The 14,498-nt window shown below is 36.1% G+C and overlaps 1 protein-coding gene across 3 annotated transcripts in view; it reads left to right on the plus strand.

The window, feature by feature from the left end:
* Window positions 1-14,498, plus strand: part of NECTIN3 (nectin cell adhesion molecule 3) — a 70,458-nt gene that overhangs the window by 31,513 nt on the left and 24,447 nt on the right. For all 3 annotated transcript variants that reach the window (XM_074898900.1, XM_074898910.1, XM_074898891.1), the window contains exons 3-5: window positions 4,850-5,146; window positions 6,873-6,990; window positions 9,812-9,963. In XM_074898900.1, coding sequence (XP_074755001.1) covers window positions 4,850-5,146; window positions 6,873-6,990; window positions 9,812-9,963 — 567 coding nt within the window. The remainder of the gene's footprint in view (window positions 1-4,849; window positions 5,147-6,872; window positions 6,991-9,811; window positions 9,964-14,498) is intronic.

Raw genomic sequence — 14,498 nt, forward strand, 5'->3', positions numbered from 1 at the left:
ATGCACTGTAAAAGAAGAGGTTAAAACAGTGAAAATATGAAAATGCTCTTTGGATCAAAGACATGTGTCTATCTTGTCTCAAACTTCAGTTCTTCAAACTTACCTTGTTAAACTAGGGCAAAACATTGCTAAGAATTTTGTCAAGCTGTTTAAGTTGCTCACTAAAACGGCCAAAATGGCATTTGAAGACAGAAGATGTGGTATGTGACAGGGTAGCTTGTAGAGATAACATAATTTTTGTTACTAGCTTGAGCACTCTACATGACTTTTTTAAATACTTGGTTCAATTTGACTCCACTGTCTTGCTAAGCTAGATTTTTCAGCATGGATCTTGATAAAGTAGACCTTGTTCTTCAGGCTAGCTCTTACTAATGCTACAAGTGTAAGGATGAGCTGTACAGATGAGAATGTCAAAGGTGTAATTCTGTCACCATGAATAGATCCCAGGCACACTAATGTAGAAATTCTTACAATAAGGAGTTAAAGGAAGATGCATGTCAGACAGGATAGGAAATGGATCCTCTAAGACTGTTCTGATAAAGTAATGGTGTTTGAAAAGTGCTAGTTGATGAGATGTATGTATTTGGGCCAAGAAAAAGTATCAAGTAGTTAACAAACAAGTGAACTGACAGGTCTCAAGGAAAAAAAAACCCAAACAACAAACAAACCAACCAAAAAAAGCCCCAACCCAAAGTCAATAATCCATGATTATTTAATGGACAGGGTAAGTTACACAGAAATATCAGGCTGCTGGCTTTGAGGGGAGAAAAATAAAAAGTAGAAATACTGGTTTGGGAAGAAGTTACTCAAGTAAATGTCAGTTATGATGAAGGGGCAGACAATTCCCAGTGTTCATGCTGTTGCCAAGGAATTAGTGAATTTAATGGCAAGTGGAAGTAATGCTGTTTGTGTTGTCATCATGCCAATTTCATCCAGACCTCCTGTGCACAGTGGCAGAAGGAAACTAGTTTTTAAACTAACAGAAGCAGCTGAAAAAGGCTTATGAAGTACTTAAAAGCAAGAAGAAACTTTGAGGCCTGGAAACAATGCAATAGGATTTAAGGCTCTTTTTTCTGGATGTTTTATTAAGTTGTTTTTCTACAAAGAATCATAGAATCCAACAGGTCTCTGTCCTCCTTTTGTTAGAGGCCCTGGAGCTGAAGTGTAAGGACTTTAGCAATGAGAAATCTATGTCCATGTGAGTGTAAGATGAGGCTAGAGTAAGTAGGGTTAAATTAAATAATGGTCATGAACCAGTAAAAGGGCTAGCACAGACATGCTAGTCAGTTGAGACTTCCTAAACAGCTCTTCATCTAGCTTCTGTAATTCAACCACCATTTCTTTTAACTTGAATGTAGTTCATGCTGTGATATTGCTTTGGATCTGTGTGACTCTTCTCCTGTGAAGATATATGAATGAGATGGTTCACTGACCTTTTCATAACCTCTGATTCAGTCAGTGTATCTACTCTGATTATTTAGAGTGGGTGGGGGAAATGGCCACTGCCTTTAAATTCTTACATTGTGGGAGCAGGTCCCTTATGCTTTTGGATCTTTGTGGGATCCGTGCCTTCCGTTCCCAAATTAAGCGTTGTCCACACCATCTCCTTCATTTGATCTGAATGGAGGATAATGATTCTAATGAATGAGTGAAGCAGCTTCTCTAATGCTCTCCCAGCCTCCTTTGTGTCCCCCACCACCAAAACTGTGAGCAAAGAAAGTCCGTAGGGCATACTTCAGTATGATTCACATAGCACACAGGATGGTCCTGGGGCAAAAGAGGGGTGCTACAAGAGTCTGTGTATATAGAAGTTACACTTTTTCAGAAAAAAGACGGCAAAAAACGCATAAAAAACCCCCTCCAAACTCCACGCTTTGGGTAATCTTTTTTCCAAGTTGAAAACTGTAAAACTGTTTCCCATTGTGAGAGGTCCGATGCCAATGGCCCCTTGTAATTAGGACTTCATTCAGAAGATACTGATTTTAATTCATGACTGAAACAGCTAGAAGGGCTGTAGAATGAGCAGCTGGGTTTCTGCTGGTTTAGCTTCAGTTGCTGGGACAAGGTAATCCTGAAGGATAGACTGTAGAAATAAGTATCATAACAGCAATTGCTTTCCACTTTTTATTATGTGGCTATTTAATTATCTTGTAGTTGATGTGTAGTCCAAGAATCATGATTTATGGGAAGATGTGACACTACAAGCCTAACCATTTGTGAAGTATAAAAAAAACTAATGCACCAAAATACATTGGACTGGGAATAAGTATTTTATGAAGTGAATAGTTTTGAGTAGTTGAGCTTTGTGTCTTTGACATGTGTAAAACTGGCCGGTTTCAGCTGTGTAATTCTTAATCTCACAAATTTCAGATATCACTTGAGTAAGCAAAGTATGCTTTTTTCATAATAATTATAATTGAGGAGAAACTCTACTTTTAAAATTAATCTATATTCTGTTCTCTGGCTACTACCACTTGAAGGCATGTTTTTGTAAAAGCAGGATAAGTGAAGCAGCATACTGAGTACTCTGCTTTGGGTCTGGAGACCATTACTGCCTTAGTCAAGACTTCTTCCTGACTTACATATCCCCTCACAAAGGGGTGGAGGAAACATTCTGGTGTTGGGTACTGTTTTTTTGCTGTTCTGAAGAAAATTCAAAGGAATAGAATACATGAAATCTTTTCCAGCCGAAATGATTTGGGTCTATAGGTTATGGCATGAAAAGGTAGTGATGACTGCTAATTTAATTGATTTCACTGTAATGAAGATTGGGGGGGGGGGGGGGGAGGGGAGGAATACAGCAGAAATTAGTATCTTTATGCTTGTGAGATACCAATTGTAAATTTGGGTGATGACTTTGGCATTTCAGTAATACTGCAGAAGCTACTGAAAAGGTTACTACTAGTGATTTGTGGGAAACAAGGGGGTATTGTTTATATTAAATCAGGGAAACTGAGTTGTGGGTCAAATAAAGCTATGTAATGTCAAGTTCTCTTTACTAGGTTTTAAAGGCTTTTTTTTTTTCAGATTATAGAACGCTTCATATGTACATCAGTTTAAATATTCCAGCTTATAGTAGAAAGCTTTAATTGTTGATAGTGTTGGAGAGCAAGGAAAAAAAAAAACGAAAGAAAATGTGTTAGAGGTACTTCAGCTCTAGAAGAGACAAGTTAGGACTTGCCGGAAAACCCCTGCTATTGGTTTATTTACAGTAGGGTTACTAACAAATCACAGAGGGTAGGCATTCAGAGAAACAAAGTAGAAAATAATCCACTCTCAGTATCTGCCCAGACAACCAACTTTTGATTTGGTAATGTGTAATTCTTTAAGTATTTCTAACCATAGAATAGAAAATACATATTTTTATAAGATTATCCATTTAGTAGTTACCTTTCCTTTTAGTGTAATTGAGTAAGTAATAAACCACCTTCTTCAGATGTGAGCAGTGCTAGACTGAACAAAAACTGATTCTGACACTGAATTCACTCAAGCTGAAAATATTTGTTACCCAGTGTGTGTGTCTCTTGAAAGTATAGGTAGTTGGAGGAGTATCTGGCCAGATACTGTGAACTCTGCTCTATCTCATTTCAAGATTTGTGGGTCACCTTCAAGTTCTTGAAAAGAAATTCTATGAACTAAACTTACAGGATACTGAGAGGCACAGAAGTTCCAAGAGCTGTCTGCTTTGTGATTAGTGAGGTCTGGTCCACTGAGTTGGACTCTGAAGCATTGTGGTGTGTAGTGATGACTTCACTTCAGAGGACTTGGATAGCCTCGTTAGGTCAAAAGGCAAGGATTATGGAATAGGCTGGTATGCTACTGGAAAACACGTATCATCAATACAAATAGGCCATCCTAGAAAGCAAAACCTTTGTATCTGAAGCACTAGGTAGTATTTCTGATTTAGGCTGCAACTGGTGGATGGCTTGTAGAGGGCTGACACAGATTTCTTAAATAAGAGGGACATTTTTTTAAAAGCTTCCCAGTCTCTGGCCCTCAAGCAGACTTGTACATCAGGAACTCAACTTTCCTTTAGAAGGAAGTGTGTTCTCCAGGCCTCTAAAATTTTGGGGTGAGCAGTGGGTTTACAAGGAGGTGAGATCCTTCCACATGTGGATTTCTTGCATCTCAGACATAGTATTGAGTTCAAATTTTTTACTTCTATAGGGATTCATTTATAAGAATATATATAGACATAATTTTACCTACATATAAAACTACTTTTTATATCAAAAGCATACAAAGATTTTATATTAAAATTATCTGTATTTGTACATATTAGATTTTATAGATTAAGTGTATATATAAAAATACTTTTTTAGACGTTATCTGTCCCAGCATGGAATCAATTTGTATTGATCAGCAGAAGCTTAAACTCTTTAACACTTGGTGTTAAAACATAGAATTAAGTAGCTTTGAAATGACACAAACTGGTGGTATAGATTAATACTTAAAGTATAATGCTTTCAAGTGCAGCAGAATCTTAAGCTTTTCTTAAAAATCACAGTACAGATTCAACCCAATATTTGAGGCTCTCTGTTGTCAGATACCGCAACTGGAGCACTGTAGTTGGAGTTTTGAACCTAACCATGTTGGAATTCCCTGTCAATGAATTCAATTTAGTGAATGAGCAACATTAAACTTTGAGTGGACAAAGATGAACAGTATCAGCAGGCCAAAGCTTTGTAGAGATACCATCTGTGAGATATGGCATGATCTTATTTCTAGGATATCTGGTTAGTATGGGCTTTTGCAAATGGATTAGATCTTGTCTAACTCATTTATGTAGCAATGGTTCCAAATACATGAAGTCTTTCTTGCTTAAATTTCCTTTTTTTTCTCTCCCTAGTTGAACCTGTTGTGACCTTAATGAAAGGACCAAACCCTCTAATAGATGGTGCAAATAGGACAATAGCAGCCACTTGTATAGCAGCCACTGGGAAACCTGCTGCGGAGATTGACTGGGAAGGAGGTCTTGGTGAAATGGAATCCAGCTCCAATGTGTTTCCAAATGAAACGGTAACAGTTGTAAGTCAGTATATGATTGTCCCTACACGATTTGCAAGAGGAAGACTTATAACTTGTATTGTGCGGCATCCTGCTTTGGAAAAGGAGATGAGATTCCCTTATGTGTTGGATATACAGTGTAAGTATTCTGTAAAGTAGTTACTGCTTGGTATATATCTTAAAACCACCCTTTTTATTGCTGTGTGCCTTCCACAGGAAGGAGATGAGCACTTACTGCTTCAGGAAAAAGAGAAATTAAAACTTTATAGAAAAACGTGATAAAAGATAGGTTGGGCAGGAGTAGAAACCTAGTGTCTCTGTATTAAAATAATAAAAAACCCACCCCTAGTCACAAAGCTAGAATACCATTATGTTTCTACTGTTTGTTTTGGATATTGTTATGGGTAAACATTATTATTCATATTTAACATTGAAAAGATTATAGACAAAATAACAAACTCAGTTGATCTGTGAATGGTTCATGGTACCTTACAATTTCAGCTGTATTAGAAAAGAATTCTAATGAAGATTCATGTTTGAGATGACTGGTTGAAAGTAGGTCTTACGGGAATCAGTTATTTTCAAATTACTCACTAAGCTTTTTCCACTCTAATTTGCATAAGGAAACAAAAGCATAACAAATGTATATATTATTCAGCTTCAGGTTGCTCATGTAATTCAAACCTGTATCGGGCTTGTATAACAAATTTGTGGCTTTAAAACACGTAAATATGAAGTGAGATGTCTTGCAGTGCTTAAAACCAGCTAAGACAAATAAACTTTAGGCATATGATCCATTTTTTTGTTAAACAATGCATATGTGACCAAAACAAGCTGTTTTCAAGTTCTTCCTTTGGTATCCTGTCTCAGCTGTGTGCTACTTTAAAGATCCTAAATCATAGAAGTCTGTCAGTTCAGTTAGAAGAAATGTAGTGGCTGGAAAAAGTGAACTTTGCTGTTTTGGTTTGACTAAAATTTCTTGAGGGTTTTTTTCTGTTCTGTTTGGTAAAGAATCACTTATTTGGGTATAAAATAGTGATTAGTATTGATTTATTTCCCATTAATGTCAAATAGTGAATAAGAGAATGAAGTTCTGTATTTAAAGTGAAATGAAGGGGCAAGTTGGTCTTAAACTTGGGTTTATCTGCAATTAGTGCTAAGGCATGTTTCAGAACTTCTAACAAAATTGCATAGTAAGCAACACAGCAGCAAATGAGAAGCAGAGACTTCATGTCTGTGTTCTCTAGTCTTCCTTCAGTCTTCCCTTACACTTGCTACTACTTTTCCATCTCTGCTGTAGGAGCTAATACCGAATCATACTAGTTGTTCTGTTCTCTCGGTTCTGAATATTTCAGCTAGGTGTCTCTGGCTTATATGAAGTGACCTCCTTGCTTTTTAGAGCCATAACAACATAATTCTGCATCATGATGCCACTAGATAGCTGTTAACCTTTTCAACTGGCATCTGTGAACTTCTTGATGATTTCCTAATTATCTGGCTTCTCAAAACACTGTTTCTGATCTTTTACTGTATGTTGATATTGAAAAGTAGCTCTAAAAATTACCATTCCTCACTTGAAAAACCATTAAACTGATTGTTTTCTTCTGAAATCCTATCACTTCCCCAAAGTGCTGTGTGTTTGCTGAAAACACACAGTGGGAGAGTTGCACTGATTAAAACTGTTCCTGATCTAATTCATTGTTGCGTATTATGCTGTAGCTTGGAACTGTCTTGGTGTTCTCCGTGTAAATGTTGTTTTTTAAATTTAAAAAAAATACCTTTGGCTCTAGTGAGCTCAGCATTACAGACATCTTATGTTCTAAAGAAAATACTGTGATTGATAGGTTAAAATCTTCTTTTGTCAGATGCTCCAGAAGTTTCAGTAACTGGCTATGATGGAAACTGGTTCATTGGAAGAGAGAATGTTCAGCTCAGATGTAATGCTGATGCAAATCCATTACCTATGGAATTTATGTGGACCAGGTAAATATTTATAAAAAGGGACTTGCCACATCATTGAAGTGGTATAATCTTAGTTTACTTGTAAACACCTGTTCTGAAAACAAGAAGCATAGGACTTGGGTTGTAATGGTAGTATCCAGCCTTTTAAAAGGAGGATATAAGATGTGTGTATCTGTGAATATATGAGTGAGTGGATAGCTTGTAAATTTATGAGGCTGAACAGTTTGTCATTACTCTCAGGTTAAAATCTTTATAGTTACTTAATAAAGTAGACTAAACTGTGTATATTGCAGTATATAGAATAAAGCCCAATAAATCCATTAGGGCTCCAACTACTTCATTAGTTCTGCTTTTACTTTAAAGTAGGTTGTAAACACTTAAACAGACTTTTCTGTGTCTGCATTTTTAAAATCTGGAAATTACAGTTGAGATGGCAAATACTGCTTACTGAATTAGACAATTTGTCATGTTTTTCAGAAGTGCTCAAGAAGTTGCCAAGACAGTTCGATGCAGTGTTTTGCATAGTGATGGAAGCTAGGTCTTGAATGTATGTCTAGTAGAAAAAATAAGTAAATTACATTAATAGTCACATTTCATGAATATATGGATTGGGTGGGCCCTATTCTGAAACTTACTGCTTTGCTTTTGCAGCTGTTTTCTCAGCGAGAGACAGAGGAGGACAAAAGCAAGCATAGATCAAAATCTTTCCTATGAAGCAAAAAAAAATTAAGCCAGCTATTATTAATTGATTTGTTGTCTGTAGAAACAAGGGAAATAACTTTCCTAAGGACAGTGTAAATTTATATGCAGCTATGTTATAGTCTTTCTATTTGTAAAATCACAGGAGTACTTACTTACTGATTTGAAGCTGTAATCCATTTCCCTGCCTTCTCAATGGTAGATATAATTTAGCATGTAGGAACAATTGACATAATGTGGTTTGAAAATGTTGTATTGATAAGTTTGGAATTGCTTGATGGCAGTTTCACGGGAAAACAAAACGTTGCTATAACTGACTCAATCCTAAAAGCAGACATTCAAATGTTAAGTCAGTATTGCAGCTAACTCTACTGTAGCCATGCCATTCTCGACTAAACAACCTACGTGCTACCATCCCTATCCCGTGCTTAGCTCAAAATCAGTGTGATATGAGATTTCAACTCATAAAAATTCTTACGTTTAAAAAAGCTTGCCAAGATCTCAGTAGCAGTACTGCTTGTTTCTTCAGGTGAACCAGGTTCTCAGTTTGGTTTGTATTTGAGATGTATGCATTGATTAGTTTTTACAACCTCTATTTCCAATACCATAAGAAATATACATGTTGAAATATATGTGAAGTTCTTCAAGATTCACAGGTTACTTTTAAACTTCCTGAGGTGAAAAGAGAACCAATTTTTTACAAGTAAAAATTAATTTTCTATAATAAAACTTGTGTGTACCTTTTTGAGCAACAATGAAACCCATCCAAGAAGCTCTAATACTGGTGAATGAGGAACTCCAAGGGCAGCAGAGGAATCTATGCCAAAGAACAATAGCTCAAGTATTTAAGGAAGTGGAAACTAGCTCTATTGAAATTTTGTGCTATCTTACTGGTTTCAAATTATAATAGCTTCTAGAACTACCAAACCAAAAAATCTTTATCCCTTGGTAGCAAAGGTGATACTGTATTTGTTAGGATAGTAACTTTTCCATGGTCAATAATACTTTTAAATGTTGCATGTATGAGAACTTTATTAGAATAGAGCTTTCATATCAATTGACTACTTTATAATGTTTTTTGAAATAAATACTTCTAGTACTATGAATTACCAAGTACATGCCTAATGACTTATCACCTTTATGTGGCTGAAGCAATTCTGGGCAATAATCACTGTCAGCAGAGCAATGGGAATGTTTTTCAATCTACATTTGTTGGAGATCACGTTTACTGTTAACTGTGGGTTTTTTCCATTTGAGTACCTATTTTCAAGTGTCACGGGTGGCTTTTTTGGTTCGATACTACCTAAAATCATACTTGCTAAATGGTTCCAAGATACTGAGACCTGGTGATCACACATTTTAATATTGACTTAGTCTTGCTTAGCTGTTAATAGATACTTAAATAAAAACAAAATAAGATACAAGGGCATGAAATTACACAGGTGTTTAATGGGCAGTTAGCAGCTCTGTTTAAATAGTTCCAGTGCCTTTGGTCTGCCTCCTTTCTCTGTTGTGAACCGCTGTTACTGTAATCACATGCAGAATGCTACAGGGAAATGATAGATTTAGAAAATCCAGTGGACTAGAAACAACTTCTTTTTACCAGTTGTTTCCCCAAATGTGTCACCAAGCACCAAATTCTGTAATTTAGATGGAAAAGACATGGGTGGGAGGGGAGAAAAGGCAGGTTGAGAGGGAATAAACTGCCTGAACTCTTGCTCAAAAATCCTAATCAAAATCTCCTGTAAATAAGTGTGTACTAACACAAATCCCTACTGTGATAGCTCAACTGAATGTGAAAGAACGAGCAGATAATTCTGACAGCAGTGTAAGTGCTGCTTAATTTGACTGCTAGTTTTTAGAGCTTTAGTTGGATCGTTCATCCAAGATCTTTTGAGATAGTGTTTTCTTAGTTGTAGTAGTGTTCATTTGTATGCAGCTTGCCAGTGCCAGCAGATTTGCTATTTAAAGGACTTGGCACAGAAATTACAGACTAACTTTCCAGGTGGACACTAAGAATATCCAATAAAAGTCCACTGACAGTGTCAGAGCACTGTGAAAACTTCACTCTAGATTGTTGCAACTAGTTATATTTAGACTTCAGTCATAAAAATTCATAGCTGAAATAAAACTTTTGTTTTAGATTGGATGGACAATGGCCTGAAGGATTGCTATCTGTCAACAATACTCTGCAGTTCAGCAGCCCATTGACTTACAACTACACTGGGACTTACATCTGTAAGGTGACTAATTCCCTTGGTCAGAGAAGTGATCAGAAGACTATCTACATATTAGGTAAGTCTTACTTCTCAGCCAAGACTATGTTAACTCAGTTTTTCTTGTCAATAGTTGAAATAGCAAACTGAAGAGCCAGTTGATGCCTAAAATATTCCACCTTTTAACTGTGTGAAAACCCATTGAAAGTATGAATTTGAGAGCTACAGTAAAACTTGGGATTAACCTGACTCTTTACTAATAGCAACATACAGTGGAAATTCTTAAGGTTGAAGTAGTTCCCATAGTGTTTCTGAGATTGTTACTTTCTCCTGGTGGGTGAACTTTTTATTCTCAGCGTTAATCTGTGTTTGACAATGCAATACACAGTACCTTGTCTGCAATGAATTGAAAACGCATCTTAGTGGGACAGGAACAACTACATTAAAAAAAGCCAAAGACACTCTGCTTTAAGCAAGTTAAGGTTATGTTCTGGATGTGTGCGTTGTACTCCAGTTACTGTCTCCTTTTCTTGGAATGCAGATACCCAGTAATCATAAAGTATCTCATACAGAACTATTGCTGACCTTAGTATTATATAGCAAATTTGAGTGTCTGTTTAGCACCACGGCTGTTGGAAAAACATCCTTGTATCTATTAACACAATGTAATTAAAGTTTCAGTATGACACCTTCTTTGTGAAGGAACAGCATGACTTAGAGTATATGTGAATAGTGCTGTACAAGTGTGGAAAAGCTCTCCAGATTTCCATAATGGATTAGCAAAATTAGCTAATGCTTAGCTTGATCATTAAGTGCTAATATGTTACCATTTTTTAAGGAAAATAGACATGAAAACTAAAACATTCTGTTGTATGGTGTTGCTGCTCTTCAGTAAGTCCTTGACATGTGTTATTCTACTGTATGGGTTGTCAGAGTGAATGTTGGCCAGTTACAGGATACTAATATAGATTACTTTTTTGTAAGAACTTAAAACGAAATAGGAATGTTTAAGGATTGAGATGGGAATGAAAACTTGAGGCTAAAACTGGAGGTACAGGATGTTTGAAGCCACATCCTTCAGAATTCATACTTGATAGTTATCTGCATCTGTAGAACAAAGGATGGTGTTTCAGGCTGACATTACACTGCAGGCAATTGTAGAAAACTAGTGAGTTATAATTAACTGTCTAGTTAATGAGCTAGTTAACTGGAAAGTTCTAAATAGTTTCAGACAGTGGACTTATTCTTTAACAAATTACATCAAATTCTAGCTATTCTAAGACTAAGTGCTGCAAATTAATATGAAAGTCACTTCTGTGAGAAGCTACTTCCAGATGCTTGGTTCTAATGTTTCCTTTCTGGAGAAAAAAAACACATGGCTGTGTAACAGTCTCAAAACAATTACAAAGACAGTCACACTGTAAGAATCATCAAGTCAAAGAAATTAGAATATTATCATTAAATGGGATGAAACACTCTCTTGGAATGTAACATTCAAACATACTCAGAAAATAACAGTACAGCTTATAGCTCTATTCTTAGCCCTATTATTAACTGTAAGGAGGTGGGAGTTTTTTTCAAGTTCGTCACTTTTCAAGTTGTCAGTTCTATGAATATGATCTGCTGTAAGTAGAACTCATGCTTTTTATGATGACTGTCATGCATGAAAACATAAGGCTATCATTCAAATTATGTTTGTGAGTAACAGACTAAAAGGACTAACTAAGGAATCATATATGATGTTTTCTAAAATGAATCAAGTTTCTGAAAAAGCAGAATAGACATAAATGTGCTGTGGGGATGACTTATGTCTGAGCGTATAGAAAATGCAGCATAACTATCTGCAGTAAACTAGTTAAAGCTGCAGTAGTTTCTTTGGTGTGGACTGATAGACACTGTTTATATGTGTGCTGCTGTTCAGCTTTGTTCAGCAACTTTGTTTTGCTGCAGTAATATTGCAAATAGCAAAACTTAGCTGGTTTTAGAGAGTGCCAAAACTGAACCTCAGCTAGCTAGAGATCATACAGGGTCATGGTTCTACCAGTTATTTGCACCAATGAAAACAAATAACTGACTAATTTCAGTTTTTAAAAACTTCATGTTAATCCTGGATTATGTAGCATGATTGAAATCTAAGAAAATAGTGAAGATAAAGCAAACTGATTACAAGCACTGTGTATTAACTTTTAGGATTTAGGAGATGATTAAAATGAGAGGTGAGGCAATCATGAAGTATAGCACCTGTACTGTTTTCAGAAATTAATATTAAGCACATTTTATTGTAACTCTAAGAATAACTCTTCAGTGTGGCTGGATCTTTAGATAACTGAAATGACCTTAAAATGATTCAGGGTGGGTAAGTGACTATGAAAGAGTCAAAATACTCTATAGAGGGAACATAGAAGCTGATGTCAGGAGTAAAGAAAATAACACTGAAGTAATAAACTTTAAGTCAAACTGATTACCATCTTAATATTTGACTTAACTGAGCAGGTACTTAGTGATAGTGAACATGGCACTGCTGTACTATAGAGCATTAATTTAATTAGCTGATTTTTCTGTCTTGGCTATTTTCCACTGTATAAAACTTGGCAAAAGCATAAAGTGAAACTTTGAAGCTAGCAGACAAAGCTGTATGATTGTACCATCTTTCAAATTATAATTATGAAGCTGTCAAAGAGGATTTATGAAGTTAGTTTCTGAACAGTTGTGATGCTGGTAGTTGTAAAGCTTTTAACTGCTAGGAAAAATAACTATTAAGTTGAAATGTGTTGTAAGATTGAAATGTAAGCTGAGCAAAAAATGGTTTTAGTCATAATATGCATTGTTATGTACTTTTAATACATTCTGTTGTGCTCCTTACCTTCATGTTAACACTCTTGAAGTCCAAGAAGTCTTGAAGTAGTTGACAAGGGACTAAATGATAGATTCATCAGGTTTTAGTTACAGCAGGTAATACATCTTTATATGGGTAGGGAAATGCTGGTGACTTCTTTTAATATTGGTTTTAAGGCACAGATACTGTCACTATTTGTTACCTGTTCAGTGATGTAAAGTTAAACTTGGTTTTTATAGTTGTCTGGCAAAAGTAAATCATGCTCCTCATGGAGTTCAGAGGCAACCAAGTATTATTGAAGTTCCTGACTTAGTCCTACAGCAACAGGTTTTCCAAAACAAGTTGTCAGCTTGATATGTAAAAAAATTTGATCTTTTAATAGAAATTTACTCAGCTTTTTTACACAAGGAATTGAACCTTATTTTCTTGGCTCTGTGTTCTCTCATCATACTGTTTTTTTCTGCTGTATAGAAAAGGGTGTCCCAGGATATCCTAACTGCTAATTTGCATGCTGTCTGGTATAGCAGGCTTTGACCTTTCGATGTTGTTCCTGAGTGTTGCTTGCAAGCTTGAGGTTATGTTAATGATAATTGTTTTGCTCTTGTGTCCCAAAGAAATGCAAAAATGTTGTACTTGGTGCATGGAAACCCTGGCTAGAAACTGCAAAAGTACACTGAACTTTGAAAATGGATGAGTGACTCTGAAAGAAATTGTTGATTGCTTTAGGCGAATACCAATCTTCATATCTACCATGCTGCCAAAATGAGGGGGAACAAACGGAAGATAATCCTAAAGATGGTGTTTAACTCTCATGTACAACCTGTGTACACAAGACACTTTGGTCAAAGGGTTACACAGTGTCATTACCCACTACTTGACTTTAGAGTGGGAATGGTTGGGGAAGCAGTGATAAATTTCAGAATAATTTAGTCTCAGACGTTCAGAAAGCTTTCTTTGATGGAAAGGCTACTTTCTGTGTTGTTATATGGAAGTTGCAAGGTAAGCTTTCAGGCACTTGAAAGAAAGGGCTGTTTTTATAATGCTCAGCTACACAGTTATCAAATACTTTAATTTTTAGGTACTTACCATCTAGGAGAAATTTAGCAATAACAGTTTAAGAAGCAGAGGTAAATATGCCTCTGTGCAAACATACACATAACACACAGGCAGACACTTTCCACTTGGTAAAATGAGAACTGCAGAGACGTAATTTGTGCCAAGACAACTCGCTTTTGGATTATAATTTATAGCAGGTCCTTGTCTTGCAGAACGCAAAGAAAGGGATGTGGAAGTCAGTGTGAATCTTGAGTCATGAGGTTTGTGCTTTGTTTTCTAAATAGGGAGAATGAGACTTTGTCTAGTTTCAAAAACCATGATAGACTTTGTCTCTCTTAATATACAACAACTAGCCAAGGCACCTTCCCTTTCAAAACTTAGTTTCTATAACACTTAAATGACAAGTTTTATCCAAAGGAGATGTGTCCCAGTATTGAATTGTCTTCTTCCTTATTATGGAGCTGGTGTCCTTACCCCTGAGATACTTCTTAGTGGGCTAAATCCAAATTGTCTTGTAGATTAAAAATATTGTGTTCTCTGGTTGAATTTTTGCAATGTGTGCTTGTTGATACCAAGACAGGACTTAATCTAACATTTTGAAGCTGATGGTCTGGTTCTAAGGATGATTCGTGCAATTCTTTGCCTATTTTTTTTCTGACAGTTGGCTTCTTGTTGGCTTTGAATTATGACAGAAGCAAAGTGGGGTCCTGGACATTTGAATG

The sequence above is a fragment of the Athene noctua genome, chromosome 1 (genome assembly GCF_965140245.1).
Source record: "Athene noctua chromosome 1, bAthNoc1.hap1.1, whole genome shotgun sequence".
NCBI lineage: Eukaryota > Metazoa > Chordata > Aves > Strigiformes > Strigidae > Athene > Athene noctua.